The 20,780-nt window shown below is 44.0% G+C and overlaps 1 protein-coding gene across 3 annotated transcripts in view; it reads left to right on the top strand.

Annotated features, from left to right (window-relative positions):
* Window positions 1-20,780, top strand: part of cacna1ha (calcium channel, voltage-dependent, T type, alpha 1H subunit a) — a 214,306-nt gene that overhangs the window by 177,379 nt on the left and 16,147 nt on the right. For 2 of the 3 annotated variants that reach the window (XM_054750462.2, XM_054750461.2), the window contains exons 32-36: window positions 1,022-1,100; window positions 10,880-11,001; window positions 14,613-14,771; window positions 14,902-15,042; window positions 15,234-15,390. In XM_054750462.2, the coding sequence (XP_054606437.2) occupies window positions 1,022-1,100; window positions 10,880-11,001; window positions 14,613-14,771; window positions 14,902-15,042; window positions 15,234-15,390 (658 nt within the window). Of the gene's footprint in view, window positions 1-1,021; window positions 1,101-10,879; window positions 11,002-14,612; window positions 14,772-14,901; window positions 15,043-15,233; window positions 15,391-17,394; window positions 17,452-20,780 lie in introns of all 3 variants that reach the window. The other variant, XM_054750463.2, reaches the window with a different exon arrangement.

Raw genomic sequence — 20,780 nt, 5'->3', positions numbered from 1 at the left:
AATGTATAAATATGACGTGTATAATTTATTGTTTTATAAAACGTGTAGTGGAGATAAATCGTCCTACATTTTACTTTCAAACACATTGTTTTGTTTTCTTGTTTTTATTTAACTATTTTCCTGTCCTGTCTGTCTCTCGTCTTCCTGCATCTCCTCTAAACTCTCCAGAAAATCTGCTGCCTGGATTCTTACTTTTTCACCTCATCAGTTACTTTTGAGCAGATCAAAGGGGTCTCCTGACCGCAAAGCAAAGTGCGCGTTTCGATGCTGCGTCAATGAGGTGAAATCCCCGCAGCACACGATGAGCGGAGCGAATCAGGAACGATTAAAAGACAGAGGACCAGAGGATTTAAACAGATATGAACGATCATGTGTTAATAATAATGTTTTGTTGCCCCACCTTGAGAATGTGTCGTGCGCCGGACGCAGCGGGCGCACCAACGATCAGCGCTTTCTGTCCTCTCTGCTCAACAGAATCCCCGCTACGCTGAGAGTCCATAAACATTATAAATATAAATATATATAAATATTTATAGGTAGAAATAGGATCCTTCAATGAAAGATATCCAGCCCCCCATAACTCGATCAGCTGCTCCTGGATGAAAAACCGGACATTTTGATCAATGTAGGAAACCACCCTGACGGCCCGGACAGAGAGTGAAAAATGGACATGTCCGGGGGAAAGAGGACGTATGGTCATCCTAATTTAGATGACGTTGTGTATGTAAATGCATATTCATATTTTTAAAGGAAACCGAGAGATTTGTGTTGTAGGAAGCAATGGGTTGCAGGTTTCAGCAGCTGTCTTTGTGATGACCTCGCTTTAGCAGCTGTGAGTTTGCTGTTTACCTTTAAACTAAGAGTTTAACTTAAAGGGAAACATTTGGTTAGTGCAGTTTCTATAAAAGGAGGTCAAATAGGAATAGAATGAAACCACGACACAAATCCTAATCCTTCTTTTCTCCCCGAGCTTCAAACTAAAACAAATTTTTCTGTTTTCTAACTCATGTTTTCCCTCCAGGTGGGAAATCTTGGCCTCCTCTTCATGCTGCTCTTCTTCATCTATGCTGCTCTGGGTGTGGAGCTCTTTGGCAAACTGGGTCAGTCACGCTTTTATTAGAAATTCAAAAATTGAAGAAAAACAAGAGTCTACTGGCTTCAGCAATTAAAAAAGAGGCCCTTTAGATACTGCAGTCATGACGTACGCATCATTTTTTATTGTTGAGGCCTCTTTAACCCCATCTCTCTCCATTTTTCCACTCACTCACATCAGAGGCTTGTTTTTGTTGTTGAGAAAATATCGTATTTGCATGATCATGCATGCTTTTGCTTCCTCAGTAAGCCAACTCATGTTCTCAGAGAGGATTAGCGAAGAAATGTCATAAATACAGCAAACTTTAAAAATGAACATCTAGTAAATGCTGATGAAAACAAGCCCATGAAAATTTAAAAAGTGCCCTAAAACACAAAGGTGGTTTGAAAACAACTTTGCACTTGACGATAATGATGATGATTAAATCCATCCATCCATTTTCATCCGCTTATCCAGTCGGGTTGTGGGGGCAGCAGCCTAAGGCGAGAGGCCCAGACTTCCCTTTCCCCAGCCACTTGGGCCAGCTCCTCCGGGAGAATCCCAAGGCGTTCCCTGGCCAGGTGAGAGACATAGTCCCTCCACCGTGTCCTGGGTCTACCTTTAGGCCTCCTCCCAGATGGACTTGCCCGGAAAACCTCACCAGGAGGCATCCTGACCAGATGCACGAGCCACTTCAACTGGCTCCTCTCGATGTGGAGGAGCAGCGGGTCTACTCCGAGCCCCTCCCGGATGACCGAGCTCCTCACCCTGTCTCTAAGGGAGAGCCCAGCCACTCTTCGGAGAAAATTCATTTTGGCCGCTTGTATCCGCGACCTCGTTCTTTCGGTCACTACCCAAAGCTCGTGACCATAGGTGACGGTAGGAACGTAGATCGACTGGTAAGGGCTTCGATGAAGTCTTTATTTCAAATATATAAAACCTTAGAAATGTCAACTGGGAAAAATATGAAATTGGAAATAATAACAAAATAAAATAGATTAAATTATTTTCATATTCAATTTGAAAATGAGTAGGAAGAAGCCAATGCTTGTTATGTCCTACCACCAACAGGCTGTTCCAGTATACACATCAATGTATAAATCAATGTACAACTTAGTAGTTCTCAATGTCATAACTAACCTGCATACACCAAATCATGTTCAGTAGTATACAGTACACTACTACACCCAGCAGTATGCTGCCCCTGTATGTTTTAACCAGGTACTGGTTAAAAAAGAATTGCTTTTATTAGCATTGATTATTTAAAGAGCAAGTCACCCACACATCAACTGTGTTTTTGCTGATAAACTATATAAATGAGTATCTAACCATGCTGTAGACACGTGTAGTTAGTAATTTGGAACGTTAGTGCATCTTTGTTAATATTTAAATATTCTGCCTAAAACTGTCAGTGTTGCGCCCTCTTCATGTAAAAACTCTGCACTGCATTTGAATTTCAATCTGCCATCGCTATGAGCTAAAGCCTGATTTACTTTTCTGTGAGCTCCGCAACGGAGAGACACACATGGAGTGTCGTAAAGGTTTTCACTTGCAACTTCTGTTCAGGCAGCTGAGTGTTGCAAAGCAATTCTCTGCATGGACAACGGAGGGCGTAGCGCTTTTCTGTGGTATCCTGCCACCATAACACTCGTGTATCCTGTCCACGATAGTGTATTTACTAATTTGCTTATATATTTCAGAGACTTTATAACATGGACAATTTTATCCTTCATTCTCCTCCACCTCTTCATGGGGTCACCACCTCTAATCCCTCAGTTCCCGTCGTTTCTGTCCACGTTTGCTCTATTTTTTGTGCAGTTCAGCTTTTGATACTGTGGACCATAACATCCTTCTGGAAAGACTCACAAACTGGGTGGGACTATCAGGCACAGTGCTTGGCTGGTTCCAGTCCTATCTCAAAGACATGGGCTATGTTGTGTCTATTAGGGATTGGCAATCAAAAGCAACTACCATGACTTGTGGGGTCCCCTAAGGCTCAATTCTAGGAACACTACTCTTTAATTTATATATGCTCCCCCTGGGTCAGGTCATACTTAATAACAACATCGCCTATCATAGCTTTGCTGATGACACTTGGATCCACCTATCCCTATCCCCTAGTGACTGTCTGCCACTGGACTCACTCTGTCAGTGCCTAGAACAAGTAAACAACTGGATGCAGTCAAACTTCCTTCAGTTAAACAAAGATAAGACTGAAATTATTGTCTTTGGCAACAAGAAGGATAGAATGGATGTTATTGCTCAGCTGAACTCCAGGGGAATAAGGATAAAACCCCAGATTAGAAATCTAGGTGTTATTATTTACTCTGACCTGAGCTTCTCTGGACATATTAAAACCATAACTAAATCAGAGTTTCAACACCTTCGTCAAATATCATGAGTCAGAAGTCTCATGTCCAGACCAGACTTAGAGAAACTTTTTCAAGCTTTTATTTCCAGTCAGCTGGACCATTGCAATGGTCTCCTAACTGGTCTTCCCAAAAAAGCTGTGAAGCAACTGCAGCTTGTTCAGAATGCTGCTGCTAGAGTCTTAACAGGAACTAAGAGAACGGAGCACACCACTCCTGTTCTTAGATCCCTACACTGGTTACCAGTAAACTACAGAATAGATTTCAAAGTGCTACTACTAGTTTATAAATCACTCAATGTCATGGGACCAAAATGCATATCTAATCTCATTCCTGTATATACACCCAGCAGGGCTCTGAGACCCCCGTACCCGCTGGTGGACACCAGAGGTTCGGGGAGCCGTCAGGCTGAAGAAGGAGGCCTACAGGGCGTGGCTGGTCTGTGGGTCTCCGGAGGCAGCAGACAGGTACCGGATAGCCAAGCGGGGTGCAGCAGTGGCAGTTGCCGAGGCAAAATCTCGGGCGTGGGAGGAGTTTGGTGAGGCCATGGAGAAAGACTATCGATCGGCTCCAAAGAGGTTCTGGCAAACTGTCCGGCGCCTCAGGAGAGGAAGGCAGCAACTCGCTCACACTGTTTACAGTGGGGATGGGGAGCTGCTGACGTCAACTGAGGCTATAGTCGGACGGTGGAAGGAATACTTTGAGGAGCTCCTCAATCCCACCAATGCGCATTCCGAGGAGGAACCAGAGCTGGGAGGCCTAGGGATGTACTGTCCGATCTCGGGGGCAGAAGTTGCTGAGGTAGTCAAACAACTACACAGCGGCGGAGCCCCGGGGGCGGATGAGGTTCGTCCTGGGTATCTCAAGGCTATGGATGTTGTAGGGCTGTCATGGTTGACACGTCTCTACAACATTGCGTGGTCATCGGGGGCAGTTCCTAGGGAGTGGCAGACCGGGGTGGTGGTCCCCATCTTTAAGAAGGGTGACCTGAGGGTGTGTTCCAACTATAGGGGGATCACACTCCTCAGCCTCCCTGGAAAGGTCTACGCCAAGGTACTGGAGAGGAGGGTCCGATCGATAGTTGAATCTCAGATAGAGGAGGAGCAATGTGGTTTTCGTCCTGGCCGTGGAACTGTGGACCAGCTCTATACCCTTGCAAGGGTGATGGAGGGGGCATGGGAGTTTGCCCAACCAATCCACATGTGCTTTGTGGATTTGGAGAAGGCTTATGACCGTGTCCCCAGGGGCACCCTGTGGGGGACGCTCCAGGAGTATGGGGTGGGTGGCTTTCTGTTAAGGGCCATTCAGTCCCTTTACCAGAGGAGCGTGAGTTTGGTCCGCATAGCCGGTAGTAAGTCGGACCTGTTCCCAGTGAGGGTTGGACTCCGCCAGGGCTGCCCTTTGTCACCGGTTCTGTTCATCACTTTTATGGACAGAATTTCTAGACGCAGCCGTGGTGTGGAGTGTGTCGAGTTTGGTGGCAGGAGAATCTCGTCTCTGCTTTTTGCGGATGATGTGGTCCTCCTAGCTTCATCCAGCTCTGACCTTCAGCTCTTGCTGGGTAGGTTCGCGGCCGAATGTGAAGCGGCTGGGATGAGGATCAGCACCTCCAAATCTGAGACCATGGTTCTCGACCGGAAAAGGGTGGCTTGCCACCTCCGGGTCGGGGGAGAGGTCCTACCTCAAGTGGAGGAGTTTAAGTATCTCGGGGTCTTGTTCACGAGTGAGGGTAGGAGGGATCGGGAGATCGACAGGCGGATTGGTTCGGCGTCTGCAGTGACGTGGACGCTGAGCCGATCTGTCGTGGGGAAGAGGGAGCTGAGCCAGAAAGCCAGGCTCTCGATTTACCGGTCGATCTACGTCCCAATCCTCACCTATGGTCATGAGCTTTGGGTAATGACCGAAAGAACGAGATTGCGGATACAAGCGGCCGAAATGAGTTTCCTCCGTAGGGTGGCCGGGCTCAGCCTTAGAGATAGGGTGAGGAGCTCGGACATTCGGGAGGGACTCGGAGTAGAACCGCTGCTCCTCCGGATCGAAAGGAGCCAGTTGAGGTGGTTTGGGCATCTGGTCAGGATGCCTCCTGGACGCCTCCCCGGGGAGGTGTTTCGGGCATGTCCTGCCGGCAGAAGGCCCCCGGGTCGACCCAGGACACGTTGGAGAGGTTACATCTCCAATCTGGTCCGGGAACGCCTTGGGGTCCTGCCGGAGGAGCTGGTGGACAAGGCCGGGGAGAGGACGGCCTGGAGCTCCCTAATTGGGATGCTGCCCCCGTGACCCGGACCCGGATAAGCGGAGGAAGACGAAGAAGACGAAGGGCTCTGAGATCTGTAGGAAACAATCAGCTGGTAGAATCTCGGGTCAGAAAAAAACATGGTGGAGACACCTTTAGTTACTATGCTGCACACATATGGAATCAGCATCCCCATGACCTCAGATCTGCCCCAACCCTAGTGTTGTTTAATAACTTAATAACTGGCTCATCTCGAACACGCCCATTAGCTGGTACCACGGATATCACAGTGTCAATGTGAGCTTGTGTACGTGTGTATTTGTTAGCGGCTCGGTCAGCCAGGCAACAGCATTTGTTGATTTGTTCAAACAGGATGTGGGAGTGGAGTGAGACTGTGGTAGGGGGTGACTTGCTCTTTAAACTCATATTTTAGTGACCGAATACTCTTGAAAATGTTGCCTATGTTTGGTTTAAATCTTGCGTTTGAGTCGCAGACTTCTGTTTTCAGACAAATAAGCAGATATTGTGAGGTATCAGGGGACAGCCTTGATGTTTACATACCAATATTCAAAATGCAATTCTATTTTTAGCTTTTTAGCATAGCAGAAACCCAAGCTGTTTCATTTTGAGTCCAAAACTAAATCTAATTAATAATCTTGTTTGATCTACTTCCCAGTGACTCACCATCCTCTCCAGTATCCTTGAGTCCCTCCACAGTGAGTCAGACACAGGAGCGGAAAAACGAGGGGTTTCTTTTATTATCACAGGAATTGGTCTTAAACAAAAACATGACTTTAAATTAATTCGTCATAAGTCGTAAAAGTGTGAGTACCATTTCTTTGTGACACAGCAGACATATTTTCCTGTTATATAAAGCTCCTCTTAGCAGAAGAGAAGCATTGGTAAATTCTCTCCATTCTATCCTGTTAGCTGATCCAGAGAGATACAAGCAGGATTATACTCAAAGGACAGTCTCAGTCTTCTATAATTGCCAATTTCTGTCACCTGGGGCTCAAAGCAGCCAAAGATATGTTCTGGCTTAGATGTTGCTCACTGCCTCCTGAGAGCTTTTTTATTGTCATGTGGGACCATAGGACTTTCCACTTAAAACAATTCTCTGTTCTTCCGTCATGTCCAGAGAGATGGAACACTTAGCAGCTCTCGGTTCAGTTTTTGTTACAACTAAACCAATCTGACTTTCTATGTGGACCATTGGTGTATTAAACAAAGACAAAAAAACTAGTCTCAGGTTCAAATAATTCCTTTGATGACTTTGACACCAGATGGTTTATGATGTAGCAGTTAGTTAAAGGGGCATTATGGAAGTTTGACAGCCAAAACATTTATAGAAATAATACATTTCTTCTTCATACATTCTCCTGCAATGCCCTGGTCCTGTAGAATGAGCCCTGGCTTTTTTACTGTGATTGCCTGTTTTTCTGTAAAATCACAGAAAAAGAGAGCTGCTCGGGTCGAGCAGGCTGCTTCATGCACGTTCACGCTCAGGCATAGCCCGTAGCATTTGCTATCCGTAGCTTTAGTCTTTGTCGCTGTTCCTAACGCCTAGTGACGAACCTAGCTACATTTCTGAGGACCCTTAGCTACTTTCTGTAGAACTTTCTTCTAGATATTTCCTGCTAATTAGCAACAAAATAGCCATTTTTGCTCCGAACCGTTCTTTGATTTGACGTTGTTGCAGCTGTCATCAAGGATATAAATGTTACAGATACAAAGGAACATCACTGGCGCTTTAGCTCACCTAGTAAGATGTTGGACTCCCATGCAGAAGACCTGGGTTTGATTCTGGATGTGAACATAGTTTTTTTAGAGTTTCTTTTTTACATTAATGGTATTTTTTTTACAGTAAGATGCCCAAATTTTTATTTGAGACTCGCCGAACGGATAAAAAAGATGTGGGTTCAACTTTAATTTTGGAACAATTTTTCAAGCAAGGGAAGGGAATGATCTGAGCATGCAGGAGGACTGACCCATCATAAACCTTTGTCGGCTGTGCTGAAGAGAAAGGTACAGAACCAAATTATTTAATTAATTAGCTGCACGTTCTCCTGTCCTCTGTCCTCCGGGCCACACACACGCGCGCACACACGCACACACACACACACACATGCACACACACAACCACACACACACACACACACACACACACACACACACACACACACACACACACACACACACACACACACACAAGGGACTGTCTCAGCTGTTATTTTCGTTAAGGAGTGTGCATGTACAGCATGCGCGCCTCATGCACGAGCCTACTATTGAAGCTGCCGTTACACTTTTGACCTGAGGGGGCAATCGTGAGCATAAAAATTCAAAACTCCGTAAAGTCCCTTTAACTGAACTGTCTATAAAATCTTTACACTCACATTTTAGTTCAAATAGATCAATGTACCAGAACCAGTTTGTAAAATCAAAACAACTCACCTTAGCAATTTCGGAGAAGAATGAAATATTTTTTCTACTGGGAAATTCATCCATTTGTTTGTCCTTAAAAGCCCCTTTACTCTCCAGTAACGCTACAAAATCAAATCTGCAAAACAAGCTAGCTTAAAACAGAAACACCGTCATGGAACGCTCACCCTTCCAGCTGGCCATCATCCTCTCGGCTACGTCTGCCGCAAACTGGAACCCGCATTGCCAGAGGAAACTTTATAGTGTTAAACACCAGTCACTGTTTTCTAGATCCAAATGTCTTGTTTTCTGTGACTTCAAATGGTGTTTTTCTTTTTGGGACTCTGGTAGTTGGTAGCAGCTGGCTGTTTCTGCTTCTCTGATATTATTGAACAAAGAACCTTGCACCTGTGGTGTTTTATTGCAAAATGTGCAAGCATGTGATGAGTGGAAGACCCAAGTACATGCGGAAGTGCTGCAGTTTGGTGAGACTGACGGTCCGATGGTTGTCTTCCGTCTGATCCGTGTTATTGATGAGGTTTTTAGGCAGATGCGAGAGAACCACTATATTTTTGTTTTATTTTTATGTCCACACTATATTTATAGTTATACTATGTTGGAATTTTAAGAGGTATGAAAAACAATGTTTTAAGCTAGCTGGTTTTGCAGATTTGACATTGTAGCTTTAAGAACGTGACTTAATTAAAATGTGACTGAATATCCGCAACTTTTTTAACTACCTTTCATCCATCCATGCATTTGCAGCTACTTATCCGGGTTCGGTTCACAGGGGCAGTAGCCTAAGCGGGAAGACCCAGACTTCCCTCTCCCCAGCCACTTGGACCAGCTCCTCCGGGGGAATCCTTAAGCTTGGTTTATGCTTGACACATTCACTTTCCGCTTGGTGATGTGGCTCACGGATGGAACGCGCTTCACAACTCGCAGCGTTTATGGTTTGTGCGGCTTGTCTCTGCGGTGAGCCAATATTCTCCCAAACTGTAGGGGGCAGCACGGAGCTCTACAGCATGCGTCCAACACTACACAAGTAAAAATTACTGTTGTTTACAACATGGCATTCCAGCATTTTTTAACAGCGTCCTCGTCTTTTCCGACAGTGCGACCTATTTCTCTCCAAGAATTATTAACAACATGTTGATCACGGTGATCTCTGAGAGCTGAATCATACAAATGTCTGTATTTACGAACCTCTGCCATACTAGTTCTTCCCAGTCCGCCATGTTTTTCCACGTCCGACCGTCTATGTGGTTAGAAAATTTCCTAGGTGCGTGGTGCTGAAAGTTTGGGCCGTGCAGAGGCGCCTTGGAGGGGCGTGGTTGTTAATATGATGCAATTTTGCCGTGCGAACCTCGCAGACGTGTCAAGCATAAACCAAGCTTAAGGCGTTCTCTGACCAGCTGTGAGACTTAATTCCTCCAACGTGTCCTGGGTCTTCCTTTAGGCCTCCTCCCGGTTGGACGTGCCCGGAAAACCTCACCAGGGAGGTGTCCAGGAGGCATCCTGATCAGATGCCCGAGCCACCTCAACTGGTTCCTCTCGATGTGGAGGAGCAGTGGGTCTACTCCGAGCCCCTCCCGGATGACCAAGCTTCTCACCCTATCTCTAAGGGAGAAAACTCATTTTGGCCGCTTGTATCCGAAATCTCGTTCTTTCGGCCACTACCCAAAGCTTGTGAAGGTGAAGGTAGGAACGTAGATCGATCGGTAAATCGAGAGCTTTGCCTTCTGGTTTAGCTCTGTCTTCACCACGACAGACCAGTACAATGCCCGCATCAATGCAGATGCAGCACCAATCTGCCTATCGATCTTACGCTCCAGCTTTTCTTCACTCATGAACAAGACCCCGAGATACTTACACTCCTCCACTTGGGGCAGGACCTCATCCATGACCCGCAGAAGGCATTCTACCCTTTTACGACTCACGACCATGGTCTCGGATTTAGAGAAGCTGATTCTCATCCCAGCTGCTTCACACTCCGCTGTGAAACGCTCCAATGAGAGCCGGAGATCACGTTCTGATGAAGCCAACAAGACCACATCATCTGCAAAAAGCAGAGACTCAGTCCTTAGGCCAGCAAAACAGATCCCCTCACATTGGCTGCACCTAAAAATCCTGCCCATAAAGGTTATGAACAGAATCAGTGACAAAGGGCAGCCTTGGCGGAGTCCAACTCTCACTGCAAACAAGCCTGTTAATGCAAAAAGCTTCTACTGTCTTAGTACTTGCCAAAAATGTTTTCCCACCTTTCCATCTGAGATGCTCACCCAGACCTCCATATATCAGTAGCACATTCCTGCAATGATCCTTTCACGTATGTCCACAATGGCACCATGCTCCAGGCCACTACCTCAATGAGACCAACAATTTTGCAGTGGCCAAAACAGTGCTGGTAGATTAGGGCCAGAAGTCATGGATACACCAATAATACTGTTGCCAATTAACTCTCTAAACTCAGGAACTCATGTTGAGCCATTCAAACTTTCTTATTGTAGTTGTGTTCATGGTCAAAATCATTGGAGATCAATTGCATGCAATGCGGAGGTTATCTTGTTCTTAATACACACCTGAATAAAGACTATTCTCATTCATTCTTGTGACAGTCTTTGCAGGGTCCACACGCTGGACGACAGCGGCCAAAAATACACTTTTTTAAATTGACATCTGCAGCCATTCCCTGTCATAAAATATTGTTCATGTTAATTTTTTTATTTTCCCCCCTCAAACCCAGCTGTGTAACTAATGTCTTACTACATTGTTCCTGTTGATTAGAGTGCACTGACAGTAATCCATGTGAGGGTCTGAGTCGTCACGCAACGTTTGAGAACTTTGGAATGGCTTTCCTCACGCTGTTTCGGGTGTCCACTGGAGACAACTGGAATGGGATCATGAAAGTATGACCACACACACACACACAAACACACACACACACACGCACACACACACACACACACACACACACACACACACACACACACACACACACACACACACACACACACACACACACAAACACACACACTGAGAGAATCCCATAAACGATGTGTTGATTATGTCAAACCACCGAGAGATCAAATGCCCTCTAAAACCAATTATGGAGATATAAAGTAGCTTAGTGCAGAGCAACCACATCTCTTCGTGTTTATTTTGCTCAGGATGGTGAAAGTATAAAGTATTAAATTCTTAGTGAGAATAACATAATTCATCATTGTTACGACCCAGGCGTCTAGGAGACCTGGAGTATCATGAGGACAAGTGACACAGGCAAAAATCAATATTAAAAAAAATAAAGGGTTAATTTAACAAAAATGCTCCTGACGCCGGGCAGATACTATCAAAGAAAGAGAAAATACAAGAAGCTGATTCAGCTACAGCATAAAGGTACACATATTGACAAACACTTAATGTCTCATTTAAGGACATTATATATCGTAAAACTTTAGAAATGATGTATAGAGTGGTGAAAAAGAATGTTCCAATTTATATTTTAAGTATGTTTCAATTAAGAGATGGAAAATAGGATTTGAGAGGTCTTGTATGTTTGAAAAACCTAAAGTGAGAATTATGCTAAGTATAGATGTGTGTCGGCTTTGGGAGTGAAGTTATGGAATGGACTTAATGATGAACTGAAGATGTGTTATTCATTGTCATTTTTCAAGAAAATTTTAAAAATTTGCATCTTCCAAAGTTACTGAAACTTAGTTTGATGTCTAACCTTGTGTTTCTTGATTTATCATTGCTTTTTCTTTAAATGTTATGCATCTTATCTATCAGCCCTGGTTAAGGATTTGATTATCTCTGTGGGAGTTAAGGATAGGCTAATTATAAGCCACTAGGCTTCAACCTATTACTTTTTTCGGTTGCTTGATTACTTTTATGTAAAATTGATGAATTGTTGTTGACCAAATAAAAATATCTATCTATCTATCTATCTATCTATCTATCTATCTTTCTATCTATCTATCTATCTATCTATCTATCTATCTATCTATCTATCTATCTATCTATCTATCTATCTATCTATCTATCTATCTATCTATCTATCTATCTATCTATCTATCTATCTATCTATCATCTATCTATCTATCTATCTATCTATCATCTATCATCTATCATCTATCTATCTATCTATCTATCTATCTATCTATCACCACTGAGACCGAACATTAAACTCTAATCAGAGACTCCCCTGCAAACTCTAGAGGTTTTAAGCAGGACTCCCCTCAGAGAAACACAAAAAATACACACTAACAGACACTAAATACTAGGACAAAAACACATACCAGCTGTGAGTAATCATCTGTCTCTTTTAATTAGGGACACGGAGAAGTTAAAAGGAGAGAGAAATAGAAAATAGAAGTTTTTGTTCCACTTTATTCTTTTGCTTCATGATGATAAACTGATGTTAAATTCAGCTTAAAGAGAAACTGGGAGGAAGCTTTGGTTCAATTGAAGTTACAGGAGATCTTGTTTTCTACCTGCTCCTCCAGAGACAGCAAGGACATGAGGGTTAAGCTTGGTTTATGCTTGACACATTCACTTTCCGCTTGGTGATGCGGCTCGCGGATGGAACGCGCTTCACAACTTGCAGCGTTTATGGTTCAGGCGGCTTGTCTCTGCGGTGAGCCAATATTCTCCCAAACTGTAGGGGGCAGCATGGAGCTCTACGGCATGCATCTAACACTACACCATAGTAGAAGTAGAAATTACTGTTGTTTACAACATGGCGTTCCAGCATTTTTAACAGCATCCTCGTCTTTTCCGACAGTGCGAGCTATTTCTCTCCAAAAATTATTAACAACATGTTGATCACGGTGATCTTTGAGAGCTGAATCATACAAATGTCTGTATTTACGAACCTCTGCCATACTAGTTCTTGCCAGTCCACCATGTGTTTCCACGTCCGATCGTCCGCGTGGTTAGAAAATTTCCTAGGTGCGTGGTGCGGAAATTTTGGGCCGTGCAGAGGCGCGGTGGAGGGGCGTGGTTGTTAAAATGACGCAATTTCGCCGCGCGGAGCTGTGCGGACCTCGCGGACGCGTCAAGCATAAACCAACCTTTAAGCTTAGTTTATGCTTGACGCATTCACTTTCCGCTTGGTGATGCGGCTCGCAGATGGAACACGCTTCACAACTTGCAGCATTTATGGTTCATGCGGCTTGTCTCTGTGGTGAGCCAATATTCTCCCAAACTGTAGGGGGCAGCATGGAGCTCTACGGCATGCATCTAACACTACACCATAGTAGAAGTAGAAATTACTGTTGTTTACAACATGGCATTCCAGCATTTTTAGCAGCGTCCTCGTCTTTCCGACAGTGCGAGCTATTTCTCTCCAAAAATTATTAACAACATGTTGATCACGGTGATCTCTGAGAGCTGAATCATACAAATGTCTGTATTTACGAACCTCTGCCATACTAGTTCTTGCTAGTCCGCCATGTTTTTCCGCATCCGACCGTCTGTGTGGTTAGAAAATTTCCTAGGTGCGCGGTGCGGAAAGTTTGGGCCGTGCGGAGGCGCGGTGGAGGGGCGTGGTTGTTAAAATGACGCAATTTTGCCGCACGGACCTCGCGGACGCTTCAAGCATAAACCAAGCTTTACATGGTGAGAACAGGACAGCTGGTTAGTAAAGGAGACTCATCAGCTGAGTCATTTAATTCTAATCCAGCCCACAGCCTCCTGCTGGTATCAGTAACACACATCTTAAATATTATTGGAACTGTAGAATTTGTTTTATGTTTTATTTTCTGCATCAAACAGAACTTAATTCATTCTCCCGACATTTCAGAAATGAGACCACTGGGTTCAAATAAAATAAAAAACCTTAGCCAATCATTTCATTTGGTGTTCTTTCTGACACCCTTGAACTGTTGTATAAATATCTGACTCTAATGCTGCTCAAAGACATTAAACGCTAATATATGAACCCATTATGTGTTTTATAACTTAAACTAAAGGCAAGAATTGGACGTGTCTTAAAGGTTTTCAGTATTTTTTCAGATTTTGTGAGCATCTGCAAAGCGTTTTTCTCAGCCTGAGGTGTGACGGTTGAATGAGGAAACAGATTTTCTTACTTTGTTAAATCTTCTTAAACGATTTATGTTTTATAAGGACTGTTGTGAATAGAGTGCTTTGGGGGATGGCAGGTTGTGTCAGACACATTTTTAATTAAAAAAAAATTAATTATCTGACGTCTTCTATTTATCGATGAAAACAAATCCATATGAAATAATCATGATGTGTAGGGATATGGATTCGAATTGTTGACCCAATAATCGTAATTGAATCAGGAGACAAGTGAAGATTCACACCTCTAGCGTAGGAACAGCTCCCCCCCCCCCCCCCCCCCGCACCCCACCCCCACCCCCCACCCCGCACCCCCAGGTCGTTCTGTTGAGTGGCCCTCGGACCATTTCATTTGACTAACCCTGTTGTAGATCAATGTTGTCACTTTTTTCTCCTTTTGAACCTTTTTCTCTCTCGATCCTGTTCTGTGTTTCTGAAGGACACCTTACGGGAGTGCCACCCAAAGGACACCCACTGTTTCTCGTACTTGCCTTGGATATCTCCCATTTATTTTGTCACGTTTGTGCTCATGGCCCAGTTCGTCCTGGTCAATGTTGTGGTAGCAGTTTTAATGAAACATCTGGAGGAGAGCAACAAGGTATGAAGAAAAATGCAGACATGGCATTTTTGATCAAACACTCTCTGTACTGTGTCGGATTCCCACGCGGCTTTCATTAGATGTTTTAGTTTGCAGTCTGTTAAAGATAGACATTGACCTGATTTCACAGGAGGCCAAGGAGGATGCAGAGATGGATGCAGAGATTGCCTTGGAAATGGAAGAAGAGAGGCAACGCAGACGAAGCACAACTTCCAACAATAGCTCGATGGGAGGGACTTACATTGGACCGTGCCCAAATTCACCTGAGCAAGTGAGTGTGAAAAAGGAAGAGTTCCTTTCCAGACAAAAATGTGACAAAAATGCATAAGCAAAGGAAAGATGTAATAGAACAAATAGTTTTCCCACAGCACTATAATGTTTCTCAGACATTTGAGAACAATGATCCTGCAGCTTGTGTATGTCACATTATATGGGCTTAATGGTGTCTGTCTCCCTCTGCAGGAGGAAGACGGGCAGCACAACGACCAGGACCTGAAGATGTGTGTGTCTAGGATGCACTCCCTGCCAAACGACAGTTACATGTTTCAGCCACCACGGCCCGCCAGCGCCCCCTACCCTCTGAAGGAGGTAGAGCCCACCTCTCAGCATCATCATTCAGGTAACTCCAATCAGCAACCTTCCTTTCAGGACGATGTTTTTCAGACACACCAATCACAATACCGGTTCCTAAGATTCACATATTATTTATTTTCTTCTGCAAGAATCTAAACACAAAGAGAACATTTTGTCTAATAAATTGCACCTTAGGTGCAATTGTGCAAATGCAGTGTTTTATTCTGTGAGTTTGATGCATTAATAGCTTGGCTCATTTTATCTTAAATTTTATTGATTCAAACTCAGGTTTTAAAATAAAGACAGGCAGAAAAATGAGGGGCTGCAATTATACACTAGATGAACCAGAAATGGGATATTTACAGGATACGTTCCTTAAAAACAGGTCTGTAGGAGATATTTCTCTATTTGTCTTTTGCCATCATGTTGCTTGAGGTGCTCCTTACATAATAATGGCAAACAATAAATTCAATGTTCTTCAAAAAATTAATAATTTAAATGACCTGAAATGTACAGTAATGGAAAATCATAATCCAATCACTGTGAACCCTTGTATTTTAATTATTTCCCCCTAAACTGTGTGTTGCTTGAGTGGTTTTTCCAGGATGGTTCATTCCACCTGAATCTGGGTTGATAGATTCTTTTTTAGGGATGAATTCTTGTAGAATGCAAATTATTTTTTCTGGTGAGCAAAGAAATCATCCCTCTTCTCAGGTTGTAAATGTAATTAGATACTGTGAGTTACATAGTAAATAAATGTCCTACTAGAATTCAGAACCAATATTACTGATGATTATGATGCTTCATAATAGAAATATCTGCAGGTCCTTATTATGAATCAATAATCAGGATGTGTGTGAAACTGAAGTTCCAGGCTACTACCATAAAGTAATATTTTACTTTATGGTAGTAGCATAAAGTAAAAATGCTGCACTCTGCTGCAGGTTCCGTAAGTTCACTGAGAAACCATTATTTTCTTGTTATTTTTAAAATACAATCGGTCTCTCATGCAGGTTGAATGTGAAAATAGTTTTCTACCCCTATTTCATGCAATAGCTGTGAAAGACAATAGATTAGAAATGCTCAACTTTAGCATGATACTGCAAATTAGCATTCATGACTCACCAACTTTGGCTCACTACTTTGGAAGGCTGTTGTTGATTTAGGGTCCAGGAGAGAGCAGAGCACCGTTAGCGTTAGCAACTCCACAGTAAAGCACAACTCCTCCAGGCTTGTGTTATTCGTGGAGATAAAACATCAACATTTCAGGGCAAATTGAGTCAGGGGTGGAGGTGCATTGCTGTGAGCCAATCGGTGCTGAGATGTTTGAATATCAGGAATAAAAATGAGTAAGACTCCAAATCCTGCTATTTTTAGCCCCACCCCTCTGACTAGCTGCTAGTTCCTGAAACAAGAGCATCAAAAAAAAAAAAAATCCCCGCAGAGATCGAGTCACAAAGCATTCATTTATGCTTTATACTTGAGACCACAGCAAACTTAATGAAAACATTAGTGAACTTGGTCTTGAAGTTATTCATTACAACCAAGTGTGTGTGTGTGTGTGTGTGTGTGTGTGTGTGTGTGTGCGTGTGTGTGTGTGTGTGTGTGTGTGTGTGTGTGTGTGTATGAACAAACTGAATCCAGGCTGGAACTGTAAATCAACAGAATTTAACATCTATGTTTATTTCATCCAGTGAGGAACATATCCTGTTTATATACACGTAAGGGGCGGGGCCTGAAACATACAGTAGCTAGCCACTAGGGGGCAGTTTTTTTCTTACTTGTTTTGCTGTATTGTGTTCCTGTATCCAGTTGTCATTTTGGCAACAAACATGGAAATATCTGCAGTTAAAAACGTGAAGATCTCACACCTTCTTGAGTCTGAGAACACTTTGTATGGAAATGGAAAATAATTTGGTCTACTTTGTTAATTCATAAAGAATGTCAGTAAAAAAATGTTTTCCTTCTTTTCTCATTTTTCTGTATAAAATTAAAATTGAAGACAAAAGAAACATGTGGAGAATATTAACAGAAGCTGTTTTATCCATAGTCAGAGTCTAAAGGCATGTTGTGGCCCTGCTGTGGACAGACCAAGCTCTGTCCAAAGGTACTGACTGCAGCCGATGAGCTGATCCACATGAATCTCTGCAATCTGCAGGCTCATCTGCTCAGCTGTGAAATAGGAAGCCCAAGTCACGTCCATCTGCTTCTGGTCCATGGTCCCCCACTGCCCCCCAAATAAAAAGAATGGAGTCTGTGAGAGGATAAAAGTTATTTTCTGATCCCATTTGATATGAGCCATGCATTTCACATATGGTGAATTTAAAAGACATATTTTGATAGCAAGGAAGCGCCATTTTCAAACAGTGGAAAACGTAATTTTAGGTTTTATGTGAAAAGACGTAACGGACTACAAATGTTCATCTCACCAAATTGACGTCATTGAATCAGACATGGAAATGAGTTCAACGAGCTCCGAATCCTTCTTTTAGGATGATAGGAGCATTAAACGTGGAGAAAACCACTACAAATCTGGTCATGTGGTAAATGGTAAATGGCCTGTATTTGATATAGCACCTTCTAGAGTCCTGGAACCCCCCAAGGCACTTTACAACACAATCAGTCATTCACCCATTCACACACACATTCACACACTGGTGGGGATGAGCTACGATTCAATTCAATTCAATTCAAAAATACTTTATTAATCCCAGAGGGAAATTAGAGTTTCAGTACACACAATTCTTAGATCAGACATACATACATAGACACATGACAAGAATTGGCGACTGTGATCATTCACAACCCGAGTCGTGCTAGCGTAATAGATCAAGAGGGTTTATATGAGGATGGAGTCAGGGGGAGGAAAAAAAAAGGCACTTTAGAGTTACCTTCCACAGAGAGGGTAGCTTTGCCATGCAAAAAACACCTCAGACAGAAATGCACACAGACTTCAGACATTACACAACATAAATGTCCACTAGGTGGGGAGGTAGGGTTGGGGACTGTCCTCACTTCAGAGTGCGCAGCCGCATGGAGCAGCGCTCATCACCTTCGTTTGAACAGGGGAGGGAGATAATGGGTGAGAGGGCACAGTGACTCCCAAATACGGTTCCACGGCCTTCACCGGTCACAGTCCCGCCCAGGCTGGGATAGGGAGAAAGAGTTTCCATAGCGACGGCAGCATTCCACAGTTCTTCTGAGGGGGGAGTTTTCACTTCAGCCTCACAGGCTCCAAGGGCACCAGATTCAGATAAAAATTGTTTTGGGGACAGGCAGAGATAATTTCCTCTCTGCCTTAGTGTTCTGTTTGGTCCTCAACCCCTCTAGATCCAATAATGGTGTAATTAATCAATCCCAATCAGTGCTGATCCGTCCACTCTGTCCTTGATGGAATCCACCTTTTCTGCCAGAGCCTGAATCTCAGCCAAAGTTCCACGCTTACGACTCATCTCGACAATTGTATGAGTTTGTGCGTTCACAGCATGATGCATTCCATCCCTGAGCTCTGGGATTCAGCCAATATTCCTCGAAAGCTCGTTAATTTTACGGTAAGCCAAAACAGCAGGAATCCCGACACCAAAACGACGAATATCCAAACATCTTCAGAATCCTCTACAGACAGTTGCAAGAGGCAGATCAGGTTCCACTGTTTCCAGGAGTCCATGATATACCCAGCTGGCTCTGTTCCAGAGGGGCATCCGGGAGCCCCTTCTCTCAATGTCATCATTGAAAAATAAAAGTGGCACACTGACAGAGGCGAGGCTGCCGAGCACTGGCGCCACCAGTCCCTCTGACCACCGGTGGTCCCTCTGACCATCACCAGCAGGGAAGGTGGGTAAAGTGTCTTGCCCAAGAACACAACGACAGCATCAGACTGAGCGGGGCTCGAACCTGCAACATTCCGATTACGGGGCGAGTACTTATCTCCTGTGCCACCGTTGCCCTGTGGAAAGTAGCAGCTAAGCTGGGCAAGAAGGGATTCTGCGGTGATTCAAATTACGTGACATACATAGTCAAAACACACATAATTACTTTTCATTTAAATAAAAGTGCAACATATGTGTGATTCAGGGCGTGAGGCAAAGCGGATTAGAAAATAACTTTTATTGGCCCATTTAAATACATTCATCTTTTCTTTGTTCCGGGGACCCATGAGCCGACCTGAAGGGGAGGAGACTTAGGGTCCCTATATCTGGGAAATGATGGATAATTAATTTCATAGACAAGCTGCAAAGTCACTAAATAAGAAATGTGCCAATTACAGGAGCTGTGAGTTTCTTGCTTTTCAACCTAAAGTGACTTTACAGCTTGGGCTTAAAGCAGTTCAAACTCGAAGCAACTCTGACAGACATCTGAACTCACAGGTTTATTGGACCTGTTGGTACAGAATGCCTCAGACTCTGGTTACATAGTAAATACAATTCATCAAACGAGGTTTGTGTGCTTGACATTACTGAATGAAATTCGTACTACTAACCAGAATCTAATGTTTACAATATCATATTAGGCCCATTGTGGATAGAAAATGTAGACAGAGCTGGAGGAGGGGTAAGATCAGGAGAAAATTAACAGTATTATTAACAGCAACTCCAAATCCGAGGCCATGGTTCTTGACAGGAAAAGGGTGGCTTGCCACCTCAGGATTGGGAGAGAGGTCCTGCCTCGAGTGGAGGAGTTTAAGTATCTTGGGGTCTTGTTCACGAGGGAGGGAAGAAGGGAGCGAGAGATCATCAGGCGGATTGGTGCAGCATCTACAGTGATGCAGACTCTGAACCGATCTGCCGTGGTGAAGAGGGAGCAGAGCCAGAAGGCAAAGCTCTCGAGTTACCGTCGATCTACGTCCCAACCCTCACCTATGGTCACGAGCTTTGGGTAGTGACCGAAAGAACAAGATCGCGGATACAAGCAGCCAAAATGAGTTTCCTCTGGAGGGTGGCTGGGCTCAGCCGTAGAAATAGGGTGAGGAGCTCAGGCATTTGGGAGGGATTCTGAGTACAGCCGCTGTGCCTCCGCATCGATAGGAGCCAGCTGAGGTTATCCGGGCATCTAGTCAGGAAGTTGCCTGGATGCTTTCCTGGGATGGTGTTGCGGGCATGTCCTGGCAGCAAGAGCCCCCCTGGTCGACCTAGGACATGTTGGAGAAATCTGGCCCAGTATAGTCTTTGGGTTCTGCTGGAGGAGCTGGCGGACGTGGCTGGGGAGAAGGCCGTCTGGGATGCACTACTTGAGATGCTATCCTGCGACCCAGAGTCGGATAAAAGAAGGAAAACAAACAATTAACATAAACTCAAATAATTTTATAATCCCCAAAGTCCTGCAGCTGGTCAGGTCTTTTACTGTAAACTGGTCCTCGGTGGAAGGCTAGACACAAAAAAGACATAATGAATGTAAAAAGAGAAAACTGGAGTACCTGCTTGGAGAGCTACAGGGGTC

Source organism: Nothobranchius furzeri, chromosome 12, assembly GCF_043380555.1.
Source record: "Nothobranchius furzeri strain GRZ-AD chromosome 12, NfurGRZ-RIMD1, whole genome shotgun sequence".
NCBI classification, from domain to species: domain Eukaryota; kingdom Metazoa; phylum Chordata; class Actinopteri; order Cyprinodontiformes; family Nothobranchiidae; genus Nothobranchius; species Nothobranchius furzeri.
The sequence above is the reverse complement of the archived record's forward strand: the minus strand, read 5'-3'. Positions and strand labels throughout refer to the sequence as shown.